Source organism: Zootoca vivipara, chromosome 3, assembly GCF_965207765.1.
Source record: "Zootoca vivipara chromosome 3, rZooViv2.hap1.1, whole genome shotgun sequence".
In the NCBI taxonomy this organism is placed as follows: domain Eukaryota; kingdom Metazoa; phylum Chordata; class Lepidosauria; order Squamata; family Lacertidae; genus Zootoca; species Zootoca vivipara.
In genome coordinates, this window is record NC_142586.1 from 93,675,890 (window position 1) to 93,699,601 (window position 23,712).

Genomic DNA, 23,712 nt, shown 5'->3' on the forward strand with positions numbered 1-23,712 from the left:
CCCTAGGGCGAGCAAGAGAAAGCGCGTGGCGGCGGCGCTGAGGGGGCAGATTCTGGGCCGGCAACGGCAGCGGGCGGCAGTGGATCCCTGAGGGCAAGCGCGGCACAGCAGCGAGGGCAAGGGACTTTACTGTAATGCGTCCCTATTCGTCTTGCGAAGCACGGCCATATAAAACTTCTTTTTGCGAGACGCCTCGCACAACGCAAAACGCTGTCGTCTTGTGAGTTTTTCGTTGCGCGAGGCATTCGTCTTGCGGTGTACCACTGTATTTCAATAGCACAAAATTCAGGAATGGTTACACTCACACCTCTCCATCCTCCATTCAGACAAGTGAGAGGTTCAAGTACACATTCCAGCCAGGAAAAAAAATCCAGGGGCATGTCCTGAGGAGAAGGAACATGGCCTAGGGAGAGCCCCACAGGTCAGCTGTAGCAGCACAATCCTATGCATGTCTATTTAAAATTAGGTGGCACTGCAGGCAGTCACCCTCCCACAGTTAACAATAGGGTGTAACCTGTCCCAGGTGTGCATAGGCTCCCTCTGTGATTTAGAATCTTAATCAGGCAGGGTTCTAACCAGGGGACAGGGAGCCTACTCCCTGAGAACAGAATCTACTCTCCAGGCCATCCCTCCAATGTGTGGATTATGAGGGGGAAGGGCTGTCTCACTGCCCCCCTCACATGGTTGTTAATCCCGTGAGGGCAAACACCTGAAAGGGGCTTGGGTTCAAGGGGATTTATTATTATTTAAGTGTGTGTGTTAACTATGTGTCCATATATCAGCTTTCCTGTGGTCTTTGTGTCACCTGTCTGACTAGTTAGATACCATAATGGCAGTGCCACCAATGCTTTTGGCCCCATGATGGGGCAAAACCTCATTCATGAAACCCCCTTCATAGGGAGGTGTGCCTGTCCCCTATACATTGGTGGCATTTGGACACCAACTGTGAAAATTTCCATTCACCCAGACTTTTGAGGAAATCAACGTTTACTCAAATTTCGGCAGCTCGTATTCCATTGCATGTTTTTGTTGTTTTGTTGTTTTTTGTTTTAGAAATATATTTTATTGCATAGATTGTGTTTTTATGCCGTTCACTGCCCTGAGCTCCCATGGGAGGAAAGCTGGTAGGGAAATGAAATGAATAAAATTATTTAATTTCTTGGATTATTTCCATAAAGAGCCTGCAGAAAGATGTGCAGATTGTAAGCAATAAATAAGAAATGGATGAAATGTTTTTTGCACAAAAAGGGATGGTGTGGGAGGGCCCCTGGGTTGTTGTTGTTTAGTCGTTTAGTCGTGTCCGACTCTTCGTGACCCCATGGACCATAGCACGCCAGGCACTCCTGTCTTGCACTGCCTCCCGCAATTTGGTCAAACTCATGTTCGTAGCTTCGAGAACACTGTCCAACCATCTTGTCCTCTGTCGTCCCCTTCTCCTAGTGCCCTCAATCTTTCCCAACATCAGGGTCTTTTCCAAGGATTCTTCTCTTCTCATGAGGTGGCCAAAGTATTGGAGCCTCAGCTTCACGATCTGTCCTTCCAGGGAGCACTCAGGGCTGATTTCCTTAAGAATGGATAGGTTTGATCTTCTTGCAGTCCATGGGACTCTCAAGAGTCTCCTCCAGCACCATAATTCAAAAGCATCAATTCTTCGGCGATCAGCCTTCTTTATGGTCCAGCTCTCACTTCCATACATCACTACTGGGAAAACCATAGCTTTAACTATACGGACCTTTGTCGGCAAGGTGATGTCTCTGCTTTTTAAGATGCTGTCTAGGTTTGTCATTGCTTTTCTCCCAAGAAGCAGGCGTCTTTTAATTTCGTGACTGCTGTCACCATCTGCAGTGATCAAGGAGCCCAAGAAAGTAAAATCTCTCACTGCCTCCATTTCTTCCCCTTCTATTTGCCAGGAGGTGATGGGACCAGTGGCCATGATCTTGGTTTTTTTGATGTTGAGCTTCAGACCATATTTTGTGCTCTCCTCTTTCACCCTCATTAAAAGGTTCTTTAATTCCTCCTCGCTTTCTGCCATCAAGGTTGTGTCATCTGCATATCTGAGGTTGTTGATATTTCTTCCGGCAATCTTAATTCCGGCTTGGGATTCATCTAGTCCAGCCTTTCGCATGATGAATTCTGCATATAAGTTAAATAAGCAGGGAGACAATATACAACCTTGTCGTACTCCTTTCCCAATTTTGAACCAATCAGTTATTCCATATCCAGTTCTAACTGTAGCTTCTTGTCCCACATAGAGATTTCTCAGGAGACAGATGAGGTGATCAGGCACTCCCATTTCTTTAAGAACTTGCCATAGTTTGCTGTGGTCAACAGAGTCAAAGGCTTTTGCATAGTCAATGAAGCAGAAGTAGACGTTTTTCTGGAACTCTCTAGCTTTCTCCATAATCCAGCGCATGTTTACTATTTGGTCTCTGGTTCCTCTGCCCTTTCGAAATCCAGCTTGCACTTCTGGGAGTTCTCGGTCCACATACTGCCTAAGCCTGCCTTGTAGAATTTTAAGCATAACCTTGCTAGCGTGTGAAATGAGTGCAATTGTGCGGTAGTTGGAGCATTCTTTGGCACTGCCCTTCTTTGGAATTGGGATGTAGACTGATCTTCTCCAATCCTCTGGCCATTGCTGAGTTTTCCAAACTTGCTGGCATATTGGGTGTAGCACCTTAACAGCATCATCTTTTAAAATTTTAAATAGTTCAGCTGGAATATCATCACTTCCACTGGCCTTGTTATTAGCAGTGCTTTCTAAGGCCCATTTGACTTCACTCTCCAAGATGTCTGGCTCAAGGTCAGCAACCACACTACCTGGGGTGTACGAGACCTCCATATCTTTCTGGTATAATTCCTCTGTGTATTCTTGCCACCTCTTCTTGATGTCTTCTGCTTCTGTTAGGTCCTTACCACTTTTGTCCTTGATTATGGTAATCTTTGTACGAAATGTTCCTTTCATATCTCCAATTTTCTTGAACAGATCTCTGGTTTTCCCCAATTTCTTTGCATTGCTCATTTAAGAAGACCCTCTTGTCTCTCCTTGCTGTTTTTTGGAAATCTGCATTCAGTTTCCTGTATCTTTCCCTATCTCCCTTGCATTTTGCTTGCCTCCTCTCCTCCGCTATTTGTAAGGCCTCGTTGGACAGCCATTTTGCTTTCTTGCATTTCCTTTTCCTTGGGATGGTTTTCGTTGCTGCCTCCTGTATAATGTTACGAGCCTCCATCCATAGTTCTTCAGGCACTCTGTCCACCAAATCTAAATCCTTAAACCTGTTCCTCACTTCCACTGTGTATTCATAAGAGATTTGATTCAGATTGTATCTTACTGGCCAAGTGGTTTTTCCTACTTTCTTCAGTTTAAGCTGGAATTTTGCTATAAGAAGCTGATGATCTGAGTTACAGTCAGCTCCAGGTCTTGTTTTTGCTGACTGTATACAGCTTCTCCATCTTTGGCTGCAAAGAATATAATCAATCTGATTTCGATGCTGTCCATTTGGTGATATCCATGTGTAGAGTCGTCTCTTGTGTTGTTGGAAGAGAGTGTTTGTGATGACCAGCTTGTTCTCTTGACAGAACTCTATTAGCCTTTGCCCTGCTTCATTTTGAACTCCAAGGCCAAACTTGCCAGTTGTTCCTTTTATCTCTTGATTCCCTACTTTAGCATTCCAGTCCCCTGTAATGAGAAGAACATCCTTCTTTGGTGTCATTTCTAGAAGGTGTTGTAGGTCTTCATAAAATTGGTCAATTTCACTTTCTTCAGCACCGGTAGTTGGTGCATAAACTTGGATTACTGTGATGTTAAAAGGTCTCCCTTGGATTCGTATCGAGATCATTCTGTCATTTTTGAGATTGCATCCCATTACAGCTTTTGCCACTCTTTTGTTGACTATGAGGGCCACTCCATTTCTACTACGGGATTCTTGCCCACAGTAGTAGATATGATAGTCATCCGAACTGAATTCGCCCATTCCCTTCCATTTTAGTTCACTGATGCCCAGGATGTCGATATTTATTCTTGTCATCTCATTTTTGACCACATCCAGCTTACCTCCATTCATGGTTCTTACATTCCAGGTTCCTATGCAATATTTTTCTTTACAGCATCGGACTTTCCTTTCGCTTCCAGGCATATCCGCAACTGAGCGTCCTTTCGGCTTTGGCCCAGCCGCTTCATCAGCTCTGAATCTACTTGTACTTGTCCTCCGCTCTTCCTCAGTAGCATGTTGGACGCCTTCCGACCTGAGGGGCTCATCTTCCAGCGTCATAACTTTTATATGCCTGTTGTCTTTGTCCATGGAGTTTTCTTGGCAGGGTTACTGGAGTGGCTTGCCAGTTCCTTCTCCAGGTGGATCACGTTTAGTCAAAACTCTCCACTATGACCTGTCCATCTTGGGTGGCCCTGCATGGCATAGCTCATAGCTTCTCTGAGTTATTCAAGCCCCTTCGCCACGACAAGGCATTGATCCATGAAGGGGGGGGCCCTGGGAGTATGATCCTAATTCTGGGGAGGGGGGAGAGGAAGCCATTTCACAATTCCGCAGCCCTCTAGATTTTCTGGTTTGAATAATCTCCAAATGTCACAATGGGTCCCATGCAAGCAGACCTCCCCCACCCCACTCCACATACAGAGTTGCTTCTGAATTCTGGGTTGGCTTCTGGACTTTGTTAGCTACCCCTCGTATTACCTTCCAGATTCATTCTCATTCCTGGGCAGATTATCTGCTGAGCAAGCATTCCTCCCAAAACGACGTTCCTTGCAGAAGTGCCTTAGAATGATTAAAGAAGCGCAGTCCTCCTTCTTATGAGAGAAACAGCAGGACTTGCATAGCATAGTGAAAAGGTGGCTGAGAAGAGAGGGAGAAGATTGTACGACATAGCAAATGTGTTGCTAGTTCTGCCCTTAATCTGGAAGTTAGTCGTAGCTCATTAAATAGGTTGTTTGTCAATGGCATTGAATTTGCTCCTCTGCCTCTCCGCTGTCTGTGGCAGAGCACGGGTTGCTTGACTCTTGTTGTGTCTCTATGGAAAAGCAAGTTAATTGGGGGAAGTATTGTGGGTTTGTCTTATCTGCTGCCATTGCACCCATTGCAAGCCAAATCTATGTATATAGATGATGCAGGAGCAAATAGAGCATGTTCTTGGGCTGGATCTACACTGACCCTTTTATCATTGTTAGAACAATGTTAGATACATCATTCTGAAACATCACAGGGCATACTGGTAAATTAAAAACGTTCCTTACCTTGTTCTGTCTGTTAACAATACAGTTTCCCTATTGCCGGTTCCTGATTGCTCTGTTACAAGCAGAATGCAATGTGTCCATCTATGTTATGAAAATAATTCCTTAACCCTTCCTTAATGATATAAACCATTAATGTAGATCCGCCCTACGTCTACCTCTAGGCAATGGATACCACATCTAACTTTTCTTACTATACCTAAGAAGAGCATTTCTGCTGGCCCATGTTAATGTTTTACACAGCAATCCAAGCAATAGGAAGCCAGAGTGATTTACACCAAGGTAAATTATGCCGGTGGAGCTTCCCTGTTCCAAACTCCTTTCAGGAACAGGGCTACTGCTGGCTGAGGTGGTCTGAACTTGGCAGAGGGGAAGCAAGATTTTCAGAGTTTGACTTGCACCACTCTTTCTACCAAGTTAACTACTGTGGGGTTGCCAGGTCATGTGACCAAGCTGAAAGAAGACTGGAATGGGATAGGTCTCCCCTGCCCAGCACCAGAACATCCCTCTTTTGAGACTTCAGCTCAGTCCTGGCTCATCTGGGATGGAGGTCCTACACTGGTATATAGGTCTTTGGCTTCAGCCGGTGTAGCTCAGCCAGATATCTGCCTATTCCAAACCTTCCTCCTCCCAGCACATCTTGGGTTTTGAATTGATCCCTTACCCTCTAAGATTTGCCATAGTTCCTTTCAAGGATAGGTGCTCTCCTTGTAATCATTTGAAATTTTGAATCGGTGTCTCCCATTCTTCTACTGTAGATTTTATCAACGAGATAGATCAGTGGTTCTCAAACTTTCTTTATCTGAAACTTTCTTTATCTTTATATGTTTCAGTGTATCTGAAGAAGTGTGCATGCACACGAAAGCTCATACCAATGACAAACTTAGTTGGTCTCTAAGGTGCTACTGGAAGGATTTTTTGTTTGTTTGTTTGTTTCTTTATCTGGGTAACACTTTCAAAATGTAAAATTTGCTTGCACCACACCGATATTTTTAATGATAAGAAATACATTGGAAAACAAAAATAAATAACTCATAGCAGTGCTGGATTTTTAACATAGAACACTACTTTATAATATGATCATGGGACATCCAGAAAGTATAGAACAATGCAACTACATAAGAACTTGAATCATTTGCAAAATATAATATTGATTGTCCTTGATTCTTCCCGACACATTTGGCATCCTCTCCCGCCACACCCATGTGATGCGCCACACCCTTTGAGAATCACTGGATTACATGATGCATAATGTGTTTCCTGGTTCATTCATTGAGGCCACATTGAGTATTTTACTTCACGGGCCTATTACTGAACAGGTGGCAAGATATCTGAATGTTGTCACATCGCTGAGATTTGCTATGATTGTTAATTCCTAGCATGTCAACGCTAATGATTAATAACTTGTTCTGCTGAGGTTATGCATTTGTACTTTATATTTTGTACTCTGTTTATTGGTTGGCCAACCGTAACGAACACTTGATTGACTGAAGTAATGTCAAGAGAGTTTTTAGGCTAAAGAAAATCAGTGCTATGAGGTACAGAAGATGCTAACAAATGTAAAGCCAAGGTCTGGGGGGGGGATGTAACAATGACTGGATTAACCGCTTAGAATCGTTTTGAACATAATGTTCTTTGTCTCAACACGCCTTGGGCTGTGTCGATAGCCAGTCAGCTAAACTCACATCCAATCCATGCTTTCATGTAAATCAATCTTCAAGTTATTTATTTATACATCATATTTATAACCCACATCTCCTCCAGAAGGAGCCTAGAAGAGCAACAAATATCTTCGACAAAATTAAAATTAAAAATCAGACATATTTTTAAAATGGTTAACGTGTAACCAAATCTTGTGTCTCAAGAGGCTCACCAAAGCAGAAATGTTTTTAGCAGGCATCTGAAAGAATACAGAGATGCTGACTAATATCCATACCTGCCAAGTTGCTGTCGAAGAAATAAGGGACCGGGCAGAAGTAGCAGACCGGAAGTAGCGCTGCCGTCATTTTGGAACTGGGCGGAGCATGCTCAGAAGTGACTTTTGATGCTGCTTTGCCCAGTTCCAAAATGGCCACCGCGCCAGAAGTCGCACTGCAGCCATTTTGGAACTGGGCAGAGGAGCATCAAAAGTTGCTTCTGAGCATGCTCCACCCAGTTCCAAAATGGCCGCCACGCCAGAATAAACCGGGGAAAAGCTAGGAACAGCTGGGGAAACGGGGATTTCCTGGGGAATACGAGAGACTTGGCAGCTATGCTAATATCAAGAGGCAGGAAGTTCCAAAGTACAAGTGCTGCTACACGAAAGGAATGACTTCTTACAAGTGAAGAGCAGACATTGCATGCCACCTGTAAACGGGCAGGTTCTGCAGATCCAAGTAACTGATTCAGCATTTATGGGATAAAGCAACCCCTTAACTAAACTGGTCCCACAACATTAAGGGTTTAAATACCAATAGTAACACCTTGAACTTGGCAGCCAGTCAGAAATCCTGTCAGAAATCATGCTGCAGGATAACTTGTAATCATTTAGGAGTAACTTGAGCACAACCTGTACAGCAAATAATCTGCAGGTGATCCGATACTTAGCTGTAAGAAGAAGGTATAATGGATGGCTGAATCTGACGAGATAAAAGAGATGGTGGAAATGAGGTGAAAGGTCAGTGCAAGGCCAGCTACAAATCAGTTTTCTTTTTCTGACCTTAAAATGATTCAATTGCTACATAGGGACAACCTAAGGTGCGATGAGTTGCTAATGGATTTACAGAGGGAAAATTAAATTAGTTCTAAATACAGAGACTAAGGGGGAAATAAAACAAACAGCACAATGAGGCAGAACATCTACTAGCTGAGGGGGAGAAAATGTTTTCAGTTCCCAAAACATACAGAACAAATGTCATGGAAGGGTAATTTTAATATGTCTCAGTAGTTATCTGTTGGAGTTTGGATTCCCTCCTCCAAACTACTTTTGTTACTGGACTAGATAATTCCCAGTGCTATTAAGTAAAGGTGGATCTATACACAGAAAAGCCCCCAAGTCAGAAATGAAATCATTACAAAAGAAAAAAACCGCAATGAAAAATAGCATAATTTTTTTTTGCTCTCCAGCGCTATCTGGTGTTGCATGTTTATAATGCATTCAAAATGTTGTTTTTTGACTAATATAGCTGAGTCTTAACTTTCACTATTGCATTCATGGTTGTTGCTGTTGCTGTTGTTGTTTCCTTTTAAAACAAAAGACTGCAATGATTTACCAAAATGCTCAGTTCACTACCACAGGTAAGTCAGATCTGAAGTGGCTCTTGTGACCTAATGAGACCTAATGAACTCATTTTTTTTTTTATCTAAGGCAGCAATTCTCTACCTACTTACCTGGGAATAAGCCCCACTGAATTCAGTGGGGCTTATATCCGTTTGGACATTATAGGACTCTACTGTAACATTTCAAATAAGACATCCACTCAAAATAAATACTGTAAGGTGCTCACTCAGTGTAAGCTCTAGGCACAGAGTTAATAGGCCTAATAAGCAAACAATTCTTTAGACATAAAATGACTTGATATCTACCAGAAGAAGGTCCTGATTAGTATTTGCATTTGTAAAGCTACTGGATAAACACGGAGTATGTCAGAGTGATGTGGGCACATTGTCAATTTTCTGTTGTGTGAGGTATGCAGTTACTTCTTTAATACATTTTAAAACAATAATGGAGAAGACTTGTCCCTGATTAATGACATTACCACAGAATAAATTTGGACCCATTTTTTTAAAACCCGTGAAGGTTACAAAAAATGGCAAGTGCCGTGATAAACAAGGGCCTTAACATAATCACTCGTCATACTGAATGGCATCAGATTTTTATTCTTAATCCATGAAAGCTCATAAAGATGCATTCACTCTTTGAAAGCATAGCATGTTCGTCACCTGTCCCCAGATGGAAAATGATAAATTCAGGTAATAACAAAGGATAAACATATAAATTGTTCGATGGTAGTTGACAGGGCTTTTTCAGCTGGAACTCAGTTCCGGCAGCTCTCAGATGGGTGCCATTGCAATTATAAGAGAACAAAGGAGGCATTCATGGAGAGTTCTGGCACCGCTTTTTGTAGAAAAATAGCAGTCGTCATTGAAGACTTACAATAGGGGACTTACAATTGCCCCCCCCCTGTAATTAGCTTGGGATGGATGTGGGAAAAACCCCAGAAAAGTACACAAGGAGGGTGATTGTTCCGTCTGGCAAGTTGATGTGCTTGTGCAGATGGAGCTTTTATAATACCGGTAGCACCATGTTGAATTCCACCCAATGCGTCCTCAAAGTGTGGTTGGACTACAGCTTTGTTGAAGGTGCTCAGTGATGTACATCTACTGGAACCGCCTTCTGTGGCTGCCGTTGGGGCGTGCTTACGACCCTGACCTCCACAGGCTCAGGACAAGCTCTGCCCCCAACACCTTTATCGGAATATTTCACTACTCTCTGGGCAGATGATGACATAATTTATGCTAATTTCCAATGCCTAACCGCCACTCAAGCCTCCTGAGGCTCGCCGCCAATACCCTCACACCCACAACCAATGTCATATCCCTCTAATTATATCTGGCCACTGCCAGATCCAAGAACTTCCTTGATGCACGCCATCATATGACTCCAGCCCATTGAGCTGGCAGTCTGTGAAGAGTTAACCACCGTTGGGTGAGTCCTGTGATGTACATCAACTAGGACTCACCCTGGGGCCTCACAGAATCTTTTGGCTGGGTGCCAGATAGTTTGTCCATTCCAGGCTGACACCTTTCTGGCCACTGCCAGAACCAAGAACTTCCTTGAACAGCTGAGGGGGAAGCGGGCAAAGATGCAGAGTTCCCGCCTCTGCTCTGTTTAAAGGGGGTGAGGCCCCCTTATTGGTCAGCCCAGGCGTGACGTAGGCGGGAACTACCTGCACACGAGGGGCTGGGCTCCCAGCCCCATCGCGAGAGTGCAGAAGGGTCCCGCCCAAAACACCACCTCCGTTGGGATGCGGAAGTGGTTTTATTTAACAATAACCGAGATGCCTGAAAAAATGTAACGCAAATGGGTTTGGGACCATTTTTCCATCTTGAGGTAAATTCCAAGGTATCTAAGGGTAATAACATATCCAAAACACATTTTTAATGTATTTTTGAACAAAGAACTGTACTGTGAAATGCATAAATGCACAGAATCCAATGGATTCTGATCCACATATTAGTTCAGGACTTGACTTATATCAGAATTTTAGAAAATGAATTCCTGTGGATCATGCAGAATCTCACAATAGTTCTAAAGGGATGGGTTAGCCTGTATAAATCCCACAGTTGCCCAATAATAGTCTTTGCCTCTTCAGGTAAACTGAATTTTGTTTTTAAAAGCTACTTTGGAGCTAAGATTAGCCCTTCAGGCTCTTTGATCGTTAGCCTGACAATTTGCAAGCAATGTTTACATCCAGTCACAGGAACAGCTATTAGCTTCCTCTTACTTGTTCCACTTGTAGAACTCAGTGGGGAGGAAGATGGGGACAAAATTAGAATTAGTTGGCTCTGCCTGTCGTTGGCTCTGGTGCCACCTAGAGTTAGCCTCCTTGCTTTGTGCCAAATGGGCACCAGCCTCCACTGGGTTCTACTAATTGATATAAAAAGCAAGTACAGATGAGACAAAAATGTGAAAGCAGCTTCTACTGTAGTATTAGACAGTTATTCATTCATTATTATGATGATTATTATTGTTGTTGCATTTGTGGAAATCTGAACGAAATGGCACTTAGGTCATCATTAGCATTACACTCTCAGCTTGTGGGTACTGGCAGAATTAATGAAACCTAACATGCTGTGTTTGTTTATACCAGATAAAGATGGTCACTGGCTAAAAATAATACTTGCAACGTATAAAATTAATAAGCTTGGGTCAGCCAAAACACAAAAGCAAAGTTTAGTACTTCTAAACTTTTAGTTTAGTACTTTAATTTCATTGTACACAGGTTGTACAATGACGATAAAGGTATTATTATTATTATTATTATTACTTCTCCTTTATAGGACAATTTATACTCCCAGGATGCCACAAGCCATGATGGGCAAATTGGTCAGTTTCAGTTCAGTCAATTTTAAGTTCAGCTCCCCACATTTCCTCAGCTGTTTTTTTTTTTAATGATCTCAAAAAAATTCATTACCATTTTAGGGCGAACTTCTCCTAATACACACATTTTTGTAGGCAATTTTACAAAGCCATTCCTCTTAATATAATGCATTTTGTATCTTTGTATCTGTTTTCACTAATGTTCATTCATATGCAGACTTTACCCTAGTATATGCATTTCTGCCCATGTTGCCGTACTTAGCTGGAGAAGTGCAGTGCAAAATTCAGGGAAATGCGAGTTTTAAAGGTATCGGCTGTGTTTCTGTTTGCATAGGGTTTCATTAAGTGCAAAATATGTACGTTCGCCTTCAGGTGTGAACTGAATTGAAATTCCTAGTGGCTACTAAGAATGCTTAGCTCTCACTGGCCTGTTTTGGTTTGTTTCTTCTATGGGATTTTAATAAGGTTTGGGGAGTTTTTCTGGTACTTTGCAAACCATGGACTTCCCCCAAGCCCATTGATTTATCCCTCTTCTGTATGTATGATGCCAGTTTGACTACATAAGGATCACCACTCACAGTATGTAGGATTTTTTTTCCTTAAAAAAATACTCATACCTGAAGGAAGACATATTTATACCAATGTGTATCTATATCTAGAAGCTGCACAGAAGGTCTGATCATCTGCTATAGATAAATATGAGTTATCAGCCTGCTTAGGTTATATATAGAACTATTTTGTGAAGCCAATATTTCTGGAAAGGGGGGGAAATTACCTAGTGTAGCAGATTGTTTTTCTGTCAGCCTAGCAGTTTAGCTTATAGCTCATAGCATGCTGAGACCTTGCTTATTATTATCTGCTATTTCACTGCTGTAATCTCTGTGGGGCAAATATTAGTCAATTAAATTAGTTTAGAATAGCACACCGCCTTTTTTTTATTAAGTTAGTAAATTGTTTGGGAGCTCAATGCTGATTTAAGACTGCAGAATTTCAGAGCAATGTTTCTACGTGGATTTCTGGGCATTTGGGTAAAAGCCAGCCAAAGTTCAGCACTTGTTAGTCCTCAGTAGTGGGCAGTATAGTGGGGCATTATCACTCACTTGACCTCCTGGTCACTTGCATAATTTCTGTGTACTAGGAGGTAGAGGGACAAGGCAGTGAGGTCAGTGTGGTGCAAACACGGCAGCGGAGCCAACCTGGCACCCCACCACAACGCCCCCCCCCCGCATCTTGCCTCCCCTTCTACGCAGCAGCAATGTACCTGGCCAGAGGTCAGGCAGTGGCAGCACCCCATCATTCCACCCGCTATTGGATTGAGATGGGAAAGCTTATGCGTGAACTTATCTCTCCCGCTGAATTCAAAGTGTACTTAATTTTAACTGGATTCTGCCCTTTATTTATTTGCTACTTCATTGTAAAGGTAAAGGGACCCCTGACCGTTAGATCCAGTCGCAGACAACTCTGAGGTTGCAGCACTCATCTCGCTTTATTGGCCGAGGGAGCCAGCATACAGCTTCTGGGTCATGTGGCCAGCATGACTAAGCCGCTTCTGGCGAACCAGAGCAGCACATGGAAATGCCGTTTACCTTCCCGCCGGAGCGGTACCTACTGTATTTTCCTGCGTATAAGACTACCTTTTAACCCAGGAAAATCTTCTCAAATCTCAGGGGTCATCTTATACGTTAGGTCGTATTTCTTATACGGCGAGTATACCCAAACTCTATATTTTAACTGGAAAAGTTGGGGGTCATATTATACGCCCAGTCGTCTTATACGCCAGAAAATCTACTTGCACTTTGACGTGCTTTCGAACTTCTAAGTTGGCAGAAGCTGGGACTGAGCAACGGGAGCTCACCCCGTCATGGGGATTCAAACTGCCAACCTTCTGATCGGCAAGCCCTAGGCTCTGTGGTTTAACCCACAGCGCCACCCGCGTCCCTTCATTGTAGAAATGTACAAATGAATGTGAAATTGCCACAAGAGAAATCCAGCCTATATGAATGATCTCCATCACTCAAGCAAGTCAGCAAGGCTCTTTTCCATGTAGGATCATTACTCCCTATTAATCAAAACTAATGAAATTGCATAGCATTTCGGAAGAATCAACTTGTTCAGTTGCTCAAATAACTATTCAGGGGATGGCTTCTCTTCCTCCATCTCCACACTGCTGCTGTTGCTAGTTGCCTTCTGGCAATTATGCATGATGTGAGGAAACCGATGCAAAAGATTGTTCTTCCTCTCTCATAATACTAGAGCCTTGGGTCATCCGTGGAAGACATTCAATGAGACAGACAGTCAAAAGGGAACGTTCCTTCACAACATGCATAGTTAGCCTATTCTCCCTCTCTAAGGGAGAAGGGGTCTAATATTTGAATCTGAAACAAAAAATTGTGTCCTAAACATGCTTTCTAAATTTCATTTCAGTATCTTTCACCATTCAAGAGAAATATACGGTAATGTTGAAAACAAAGAGAGAATGCCAAATAGGCCAGTAAACCTCAGGCTCTTGCTTTGCCAATATTGTTTAACGCTTTAAAAGGGTGGCTGCATTTAAAAAAGCGAAAATTGGGACACAAAAGTTGTTGAGCATTTTTTTTTTGCAAAGTTGTTGAGCATCTCTCTCTCTCTTTCTTTTTTGCCCTACCCTTCCAGGTTGCCGGACATCCAGATTTCCCCAGACATTTAAGCAATTTTCGACACAGTTTACGACAACCAAATCCTGACTATGTCTGGGAAATTCTGGACATATGGCAACCCTGGTGGCTGCAATCCATCAAAAAACAAAAAGAAGCATTCCTGGGATCTCCCACCTCCTTTTCTCCCAGGATCATTTTAGTTAGCAGGATTCCTGATTGGCTAGAATTAGCTCCTGTGATTTAATATAGGAAGCACTGCTCTCATTTTAAATTGGCTTCATTTGCCCTTAAGCGACGTCAACTCAAAGCCAACTTGATGGCTGCGTAGCATTATGATGCCATCACTTTGAGAATGTGATCCTTTATTGATTGAAATTGCTCCGTGACAAATGAAGCAGTAACAACAAAGAGGGAAACAGTGACTGTGGGGAGTTGTGAAAAGTGACAGAAAAATGCAGGATTCAGGTGTTTTCAGGTGGGGTTTCAGCTGCCCCAAATTGCTACTTTCAAGGTGAAAAGCAACCATAACTCATCCCTAATAATACTAATAATACTTATAAATCTGAAATATCAAGTGTTCAGCTTAAGGTCATGCCCTAATGCTAGTCAAATTCTACCTGCTCAAATGGCCAGACTTTTTAACCGTACTATCTTGCTGCCTCTCCTAGTATTGATGTGTGATGCACCTTTCTGGCTAATTCCTGCCTCCAAATACTTAATTTGATCATGGGATGCACATCTGATTGAAAAACTATACAAAACTGTTTTAAAGCTCATACCAAAATAAAAACTTAGTTGGTCTTTAAGGTGCTACTGAAGGAATTTTTTTATTTTGTTTTAAAGGAGTTTCAGATGCTAACCATTTTCCTATTTTGATGTTTGGGCATGATTTGCTTGGCAGAGATTTTTTTTTTTTTTTTAAGCATAAGGTTTTGGCTCTCGGTAGATTAGTGGAAAAGGCGTAGCTATGAAGACCAATTGACATACATTTATTCTAAGGTTAAGTGATCAGAATTACAAGTGTGTACAGATTGAGCGGTTTGCAGCAGGTGCCTAGTGGAAACAGCATGTTGACACAGTACTAAATGCTACTCAGATAGCAAAAGGATTATACAACCAATTGGGAAAACCAATCACTCAGCTTGCTCCATAGCAATCTTTAGCTCTGTATCAATCTTTCGCAGTTTAATAGCCTGCCTGTTTTCACACACTGCCACCCTCTATATTGCCACGGACCTTGTCTTTCTGAACTAACAGTACTGCAAACCATGCTGCCTTTGAGTTTCCTCAAGTACCACTCATTGTTTGTTGAAGCGTAAGCAAATAGCTATTTGAAAAAGCTGCCCCATTTATGATTGTATCTACATACATGCCATAAACTCTCTATAGCACCCATAAATGCAACAGATAAGCTAGTCGGGTGAAGTGCCTTTGAAAGGCACTGCATTTCCTTCTTTTCTGCAAGTCTCTTACCCACTTATACGTTTTTGATGTTAATAATGTGGCCTGTGTGGTAGTGAAGCCACAAGCAGTGTTTCCATATAACGCAGGCATAGGCAAACTCCGGCCCTGCAGATGTTTGGGACTACAATTCCCACCATCCCTGACCAGTGGTCTTGTTAGCTAGGGATGATGGGAATTGTAGTCCCAAACATCTGGCGGGCCGGAGTTTGCCTATGCCTGATATAATGCATTCAAGCAGTAGCGTCATCCCTGCAAAGGCATAATGGCAGCATCACATAATTTTTCTGTGTCCCAGCAATGTAGCTGCTTCCTTTTCCTTGTAGGAGGAGCGAATGGTGACTCTTCATTCTGTGGTAGGATTTAAAAGGGTGGACTCAGGGAGAGTGTTAGGGTTAAACCTGTGCCCCTGGTGTCTCATCGACCCCAGTCATTCATAGTCAAGCATGCTCAGATTTGCTAGCCCCACCTTGGGTTGATGTTGCCTTCCTTGGCCACGCTGGACTTTGGTAGAATGTCGGGAAGTGGCTTTTATAGAAGCTGTGGGCATTCATTTGCGCAAGTCTCTGGGGAAACGCCATGGTCCTATGGCATTTTTCACAGGGAGAAAGGCAAGCATGGCAGAGAGGGGCATGTTTGCCTCTGCTGCAAAGCATATGCTGCCACTTTGAGCTATCCCAGCAATAGGGATGGATGAATCTCAAAAAATTTTGTTCCTTCTCATTTTTAGTAATCTTAAGTTCAGTTTGCAAACTCTTCTTTAAAAAGTCCTCCTGAAGATTCATCAGTATTTTACTGTGCTTTCCTGCTATCGTACACATTTTGTATGTAATTTTGACTAATATAGTATACACATCTCTGCAAACAATTTCCCCTAATATAATGCATTTTTGCATGCTTTCACTTAATGTATGCATTTTTTAATATTGCTGCATGCCACCCCAGTCTCTGGGCAGTGCAATATTCCTGGGGTTCCAGGTTCTTTCCCAGGGTTCATGTTTCCTTGTGGGAATGAGGCACAGTGGAAACTGTAGTGTCTTCATGATATATGCTTTCTTTACACATACAGTGGTACCTCTGGTTACAAACTTAATTCGTTCCGGACGTCCGTTCTTAACCTGAAACCGTTCTTAACCTGAGGTTCCACTTTAGCCAATGGGGCCTCCTGCTGCCGCCACACTACCGGCGCGCAATTTCTGTTCTCATCCTGAGGTAAAGCTCTTAACCCGAGGTACTACTTCCGGGTTAGCGGAGTCTGTAACCCAAAGTGCTTGTAACCCAGGGTGTTTGTAACCTGAGGACGAGGTACCACTGTATATACAACCTGAGCCTACAATGGAGGGGCTCCCAGCATTAACACCCCAAGGGTGTCTTGCTTCTCCCCATAGCCATAGCTTTGGATTCCAGCAGAAATCTCACTCTCTGACTTCTGCCTGCTTCTCAGCCAGCTCCCCCCCCCCCACAGCCACACACTCTTTTGTCTTTCTCACTATCAGCCAGGTGAGGGAGGGGGTTCCCCCATTTGCCCTGTGGCGTAGAGCAACTTCTTTGTTCATAGGACCCATACTTAAGGACCATCACAGCCCTTGCCCCGTAATTCAACAATGGGGTCCTCCATTAGCGTTTAACCCTTTTTGGATCCAGGAATTAGAAGGGACTCTGGTATCATACAGTCTAACCGTTCCCCCAATTCACAAGAAAATATTTTTTTGTTTGGAGAACTGCATTGCAAAATTGGGGATTTTGAAGGGTGGCTGCTCTTTGGTGTGTGTATTATTTCAGGAAGTGGAAATTAGGCAGCTTTGCATTAAAGCTGTGAAGCAAACTGAATTTCTCCTTCATCCCTACCCAGCAACAATCTAGTATTAACACTCACCCATAAGACTGGGCTAGTACTTGTCTGAGTGGGCTGGGTGTCAGGTTTTGCTTCTGAAGCTTTCTAGCACGGAGTAAATTGTTTTATCACATTGTTTGTACTGAGTTCGACAAATTGGTTATACAGTGCCCTGGATATGTTCCCAAAAGAGTAATGGTGACTGAGAAGACAGCTGTCACTTATAGCCATGCCAACAGGAACAAGGAAAACAGGGTGATGATGATGGACAATCAATTCTGTTAAGTCGATGGTGCCAGACACCACTTCTCCTGAATGTGAGTGGGTGCCAGATACTAATGCACACAGCTGAAGACCATGACCAGAAGAAAATGCTAATGAAAATATTGAGAAAAGCAATTGTTTGTGGATGGAAAAATAGATGAATGGATTCCTTTCTGCAAACAATTGCTTTTTCCTGGCTTATGCCATGTAACATTTCCCTGCTAATACACAAAACACTGCTAGTCATGTTGCAGGTAATATAGGATGGTGCTTTTCCCAAGATTCCTTACTCGGAACAGAGGCTGGTGGGTGTTAGATGATGTGCTTTTAGAGCAATACTTTTCGCACTGCCCTCTAACATCTCAAAGTTGGAGGCACCATCATGTCCTTCAAAATCGCTCTGGGGAGATATTGTTACAAGGCACACTGAGACTAATTATCTTCAACCTTTTTACACCCAACTTTAACTCAGCCTATATTATGGGACCCACTTTTAATTATTTTAACATATGGTGTCCACCTCTCTCTTTCTTCCCTCCCTTCTGTTTCCCTCTTAGCATACTCCTCTGATTTTCCTACCTACAGCCTACTGTTCTTCCTTTCCCTTTCTCCTTCTCTTGTCTTAAAAGCATTTGAAAGAATAATGGTTCCACCGCTGCAACCCGCTTGTTCTTCACAAGCTGCAGGGAATTGTCGTAGCTCATGGTAGAGAATCTGCTTCTGCAGTTCCAGGTTCAATCCCCGGCATCTCCAGATAGGATACTGACAAGCTGGAACGTGTCCAGAAGAGGGCAACCAAAATGGTCAAAGGCCTGGAAACGATGCCTTATGAGGAACGGCTTAGGGAGCTGGGTATGTTTAGCCTGGAGAAGAGAAGGTTAAGGGGTGATATGATAGCCATGTTCAAATATATGAAAGGATGTCATATGGAGGAGGGAGAAAGATTGTTTTCTGCTGCTCCAGAGAAGCGGACATGGAGCAATGGATTCAAACTACAAGAAAGAAGATTCCACCTAAACATTAGGAAGAACTTCCTGACAGTAAGAGCTGTTCGGCAGTGGAATTTGCTACCAAGGAGTGTGGTGGAGTCTCCTTCTTTGGAGGTCTTTAAGCAGAGGCTTGACAGGCATATCAAGAATGCTTTGATGGTGTTTCCTGCTTGGCAGGGGGTTGGACTGGATGGCCCTTGTGGTCTCTTCCAACTCTATGATTCTATTATTCTATGACTAGGAAGGTCCCCCGTCTGGAACCCTGGGTCAGTGAACAGTGCTGAGCTGCATGGACCAATGGTCTGACTCAGTGTAAGGCAACTTACTACATTCCTAAGCTGAAGACCAGTGACTGACCCTGATCTTAGAGGCTGAAAAGAGTGCTGTTTCAGCACTCCTTATAGCTGCAATTCAAAGATTATTTGTTTACTTATTCAATTTGTATACCGCCCTTCATCCAGGGATCACAGGGTGGTTCACACTATGAAATCACAAAAATACATAAGATAGTAACAAACAAAAACAATGACTCCCACATCTAGTTCAGCATCCGGTTCTCTCAGTGATCAACCAGATGCCTATGGAAAGCTTGTAAGAAGGACCTGAGTGTAACAGTGTTTTCTCTCTCCACTTGTGACTTATAGCAACTGGTGTTCGGAGACAAATAGCCTCTGAGAGTAGAGGTAGAACATTCCTATCATGGCTAGTTGCCATCAATAGATAAATTTGTGAAGGATAAGGCCGGTGGTATTTTTCTAGAAAAAGAGGTGCTGGAACTCACCTTGTTCTCTTATAATGGCAATGGCCCCATCTGAGCCAATGGCCAGAATGGAGTTCCAGAGAGTTTCAGCTGAAAAAAAGCCCTATATAAGGCTAAACTCCTTTTAAATCCATACATGTTGGTGGCCATCCCTGCTACTTTTCTTCTTCTTCTTTGAAATAATTTTTATTTGATTTTACAAATATAGAATTATAACAATACAAAATACATATTTAGAGATTTCTCTGAATCTCTGGACTTCCCACCTTCCCCTCCATGGGTCCTATTGTCAACCTTTTCAACTGCATATTATTTCATAATCCATCTTTTATGTCTCTCCATTTTGCCCACAATATTTGCTACAAGTGTTATTACAATCCGGCTAATGTTTTCATGTCCAAGATAAATTATAAATTTCCCCCATTCTTTATTGAAGTTTTGGTCTTCTTGGTTCTTGAGCCTACCGGTTCCGTTTGCCATTTTGGCATAATCCAGCAGCTTAGTTTGCCATTCCACTCTGGTAGAGGCTTTGTCTTTCCATCTCTGGGTTAGTAATATCCGTGTGGCTGTTGTCACATACATAAAAAGTCTTTTCTTCTCCTTTGGAATATCGGTACCTTGTTGTTGTTGTTGTTGTTTAGTCGTTTAGTCGTGTCCGACTCTTCGTGACCCCATGGACCAGAGCACGCCAGGCACTCCTGTCTTCCACTGCCTCCCGCAGTTTGGTCAGACTCATGTTCGTAGCTTCGAGAACACTGTCCAACCATCTTGTCCTATGTTGTCCCCTTCTCCTAGTGCCCTCCATCTTTCCCAACATCAGGATCTTTTCCAGGGAGTCTTCTCCTCTCATGAGGTGGCCAAAGTATTGGAGCCTCAGCTTCAGGATCTGTCCTTCCAGTGAGCACTCAGGGCTGATTTCCTTAAGAATGGATAGGTTTGATCTTCTTGCAGTCCATGGGACTCTCAAGAGTCTCCTCCAGCACCATAATTCAAAAGCATCAATTCTTCGGCGAGCAGCCTTCTTTATGGTCCAGCTCTCACTTCCATACATCACTACTGGGGAAACCATAGCTTTAACTATATGGACCTTTGTCGGCAAGGTGATTCTCTGCTTTTAAATATGCTTTCTAGGTACCTACAATTCCTAATAAAAAAGCTTCTGGCTTTTTAACAAAAGCTATTTTAAACATTTTTTTTTCAATCCATTATATATCATTTCCCAAAACGCTTTTGTTACCTTACATGTCCTCCACATGTGTTAGAAGGTGGTGGCCATCACTGCTTCTTATGTGGGGGAACCAATTTCCTCGTTTAGCAATGCGCTGGATGAAGAAGTAAACTGGACAAGAAATAGACTTGAGACATCCATTCCCAACTACCGGTAGGTGAAGGTAACATGTAATTGCAGGAGCACTCCTTGTCCAGCTTCTATCCATGCCATTGTACTTATTTATTGTACTCCAAGAAGCTGAAATGCCATTTATTTTCTGCTTACAAACCCTTCATATTTTCTTGTATGCAGACCAGGACCAGCAGAAAAGAGAGATGCTCATTAAAGCAGTTGAGAAATACAAGAAAGAAATGTCCCGGATCCCTTCTGGACCTCTATGTCATCCCAGGAGTGTTTCCACGGAGAATTGTAAAGTACGTGGAGGATATTGATTGTGCAATCTGTATGCGACTTATTTCTAAAGTTAGCTGCCTTCCTGGTTTGCTCCCAAGGGACAACGTCCCAAGCTAGCTCAACCTATGGCTGGCATTTTCCGCTCCTGTTAAGAATTCTGACAATCTCAGCTTTCCATTTTTTCCACCTTTAAGAAAGTAAATCAAGCCTCTAGACTTCCAGGTTGTCCACAAATGCTTGAATATAAGCTGGCAGCAGGAAAGAAAATAAGAACTCAGTCATGCCATGCCATCAGGGTAAGATTTGGGGGGGGGAGTCAGAGGTCCATGACCCCACTCAACAGAATGAGAAACCCAGCCAGGTTGGCCTACCACATTTTTAACTTGTTATATATTATTTAATTTATGAATTACGTGAAGTAGCACACCCTACCATCTAAAAGAAGTCCTCCCCATTTTAGACCAGTAAGTCCAGAGTCTAAGTTACCTAACTGTACCACTGAAAGAATTATATTGTTTTAAAATTTCATGGATCTCCAGACATAGTTTCGTATGATAGTCTGGTGATGACCATGGGGGGAAATCAGGATAATCTTGCATTTGGAATGAATCATTGGATCATAGAATTGTAGAAGGGACCATACATTTAACACAAATTTAAACCATGTTACTTCCCCTAAAGTATCCTGGGAACTGTAGTTTGCGCCTCACAGTTGCCAGCAACCTCAACAAACTAAAATTACCAGGATTTTTTGAATGTGCTTTAAATCTGCTTTCTTCCAGGTTGGAAGACCTGTGTGCTGAACAGTTCCTTTGGGTTGGTGGCTGCTCAGCAGCACCCCTGGCTGCCCCTTACTCAATGCAGCTTGTTTTTCTTTTTAATTAAACTTCTTATTACTATTACACTAGCATTAAGCCAGGCATTGCACAGTCAGTATTTAATTTAAATTGTTTTCCCCAGCACCATTTGTTTCGCCCACTCTGCAACTGAAACTAATTGGCACATGCCCCATGTGATCTGGCATGTTCCTGTGAGTCAGAGACATTTGCCACAAACATTGACACGATGACCTAAGCTGTACTCAGTGCCACCTTCTGCTCAATATCCCAGCCACTCACTTCATCCTGTTGTTTTTGCCTCACCTGAACAAGGAATGGTGATGCCATCGTGGCAAATCTGCTCCAACCTAAAAAAAAAAAAAACCACACAGCTTTGTGGGACTTCTAAATTTTATGTGCAACCATGTCCTCACCTGTAAACATGCCACATAATAAAGGGGTAAGAATTCTGAAGTGATCAATTTGTCCCACTGCAGACTTTGGGTAAGCAGAGTTTTGCATATTTCCCATGCATTTTAAAAAAGAGAAGGAAATCCTTGTGCTTAGAAAATATTCCCTTGCATTAAAAAAAATCCATGGAACTAGAAACCTAGCATGGCAAAGAGCTGGCTGGGCTGAAACAATACAGTGGTACCTCAGTTTACGTACATAATCCGTTCCAGAAGTCCATTCTTAAACCGAAACCGTTCTTAACCTGAGGTGCGCTTTCCCTAATGAGGCCTCCTGCTGGCAGTGCCCTTCCACCGTTCGGATTCCATTCTTAGACTGATGTAAAGTTCACAAACCGGGACACTACTTCCAATTTTGCGGAGTTTGTAAACCGAATCGTTCATAAACAGGACTGTTCTTAAACCGGGGTACCACTGTAGTTGCTATAGTTCAAGAGTGGCCCTTTAGAGGGCAATATTGCAGTAACATTAGGGGAAGCATCACTGAGCAGCTAATTATGTGTGGATGGTTCGGTATAAATCCACCACTAAAGCGTCATTATTGCACCAATGACATGTTGCAGAATATACCTGCCAAAAAAACCCCATCACCTGCCTGTCTGAAGAGGCCTACTTTCTCTCTGGACTTATAAGCAGGAAGTCATGTAACACCTAACCAAATACAATTTAGAGATCAATGCAGAGATGAGGTATTGTGGTTACTTCAATGTTTTGAAGAAATTGTTTTTGTCAGGTCTACGCAACTAATGATGTTTGGTAGGTGCAAACCTACAAACCACAGTCACAATATAACACCATGTAGCATTAACTGTGGTTTACCGTGAACTGAGCCGGTCCTGAATAAAAGCACACATACATAATTATGTATGCTGCCTTTCCATATTTCCATAATGAAGAAGGCTTACAACATGAAAAAAATACCTTCTCTACAATGTAACAAAAGTAGTCAGGAAATGTTTTTTCTCCCATCTGCAGTGGTTACAGAACAGCCCGACTTACACTTCCAGTGGACGAATGCGATCCTTGAAAAAAACAGAGCAGCACTCTCCACCGTGTTTCAAGAAGATGCTTTCGAGTAGTCATTCCCCAGTTTTGAGAGCAGAGGAGGCCATCCATGATATTGTCCAGTGGTCTTTATCTCAGACTCAAAACAGTGGCAGAGGTATATTCCCACAAGGTCCTCTTTCACCCACCAAGTCTCGCATGCCAGTTCTGAGCCATACCAGAAGGGAGAAGCTTCAAATCCGCCAGAAGAATTTTTTTGCTACTGATCTCCTGGACAGACATGCACAGTGGTTCACTGAAACTGTGCAGCCTTTTACTCCCAGAGTTTTAAAAACAGCAAGCAAGCCATACCTTTCAAAATACAGGTATTATAATGGCCCACATGGAAAGAAAAGTCCCTCGCTTCATCAACAATCGTTCAAAAGACCAAATAAGTTTAACAGGTAGGACACTCATCAGCTTAGTTTGCATGTAGTGGGCTAAACCCAGCCATGGCCTGTCAGTGTTATTCAACATTTCATTTTTCA

General features: G+C 42.7%; 1 protein-coding gene across 21 annotated transcripts in view; it reads left to right on the forward strand.

The window, feature by feature from the left end:
* The window catches only part of LOC118078013 (spermatogenesis-associated protein 7 homolog), a 67,079-nt gene that overhangs the window by 23,328 nt on the left and 20,039 nt on the right, over window positions 1–23,712 (forward strand). For all 21 annotated transcript variants that reach the window (XR_009557385.2, XR_015949131.1, XR_015949133.1 and 18 more), the window contains 2 exons: window positions 20,791–20,912; window positions 23,156–23,628. Coding sequence is in view for 14 of the 21 variants with exons in the window: in XM_088666688.1 (XP_088522814.1) it covers window positions 20,791–20,912; window positions 23,156–23,628 (595 nt within the window). In the remaining 7 variants the exon portion in view is untranslated. The remainder of the gene's footprint in view (window positions 1–20,790; window positions 20,913–23,155; window positions 23,629–23,712) is intronic.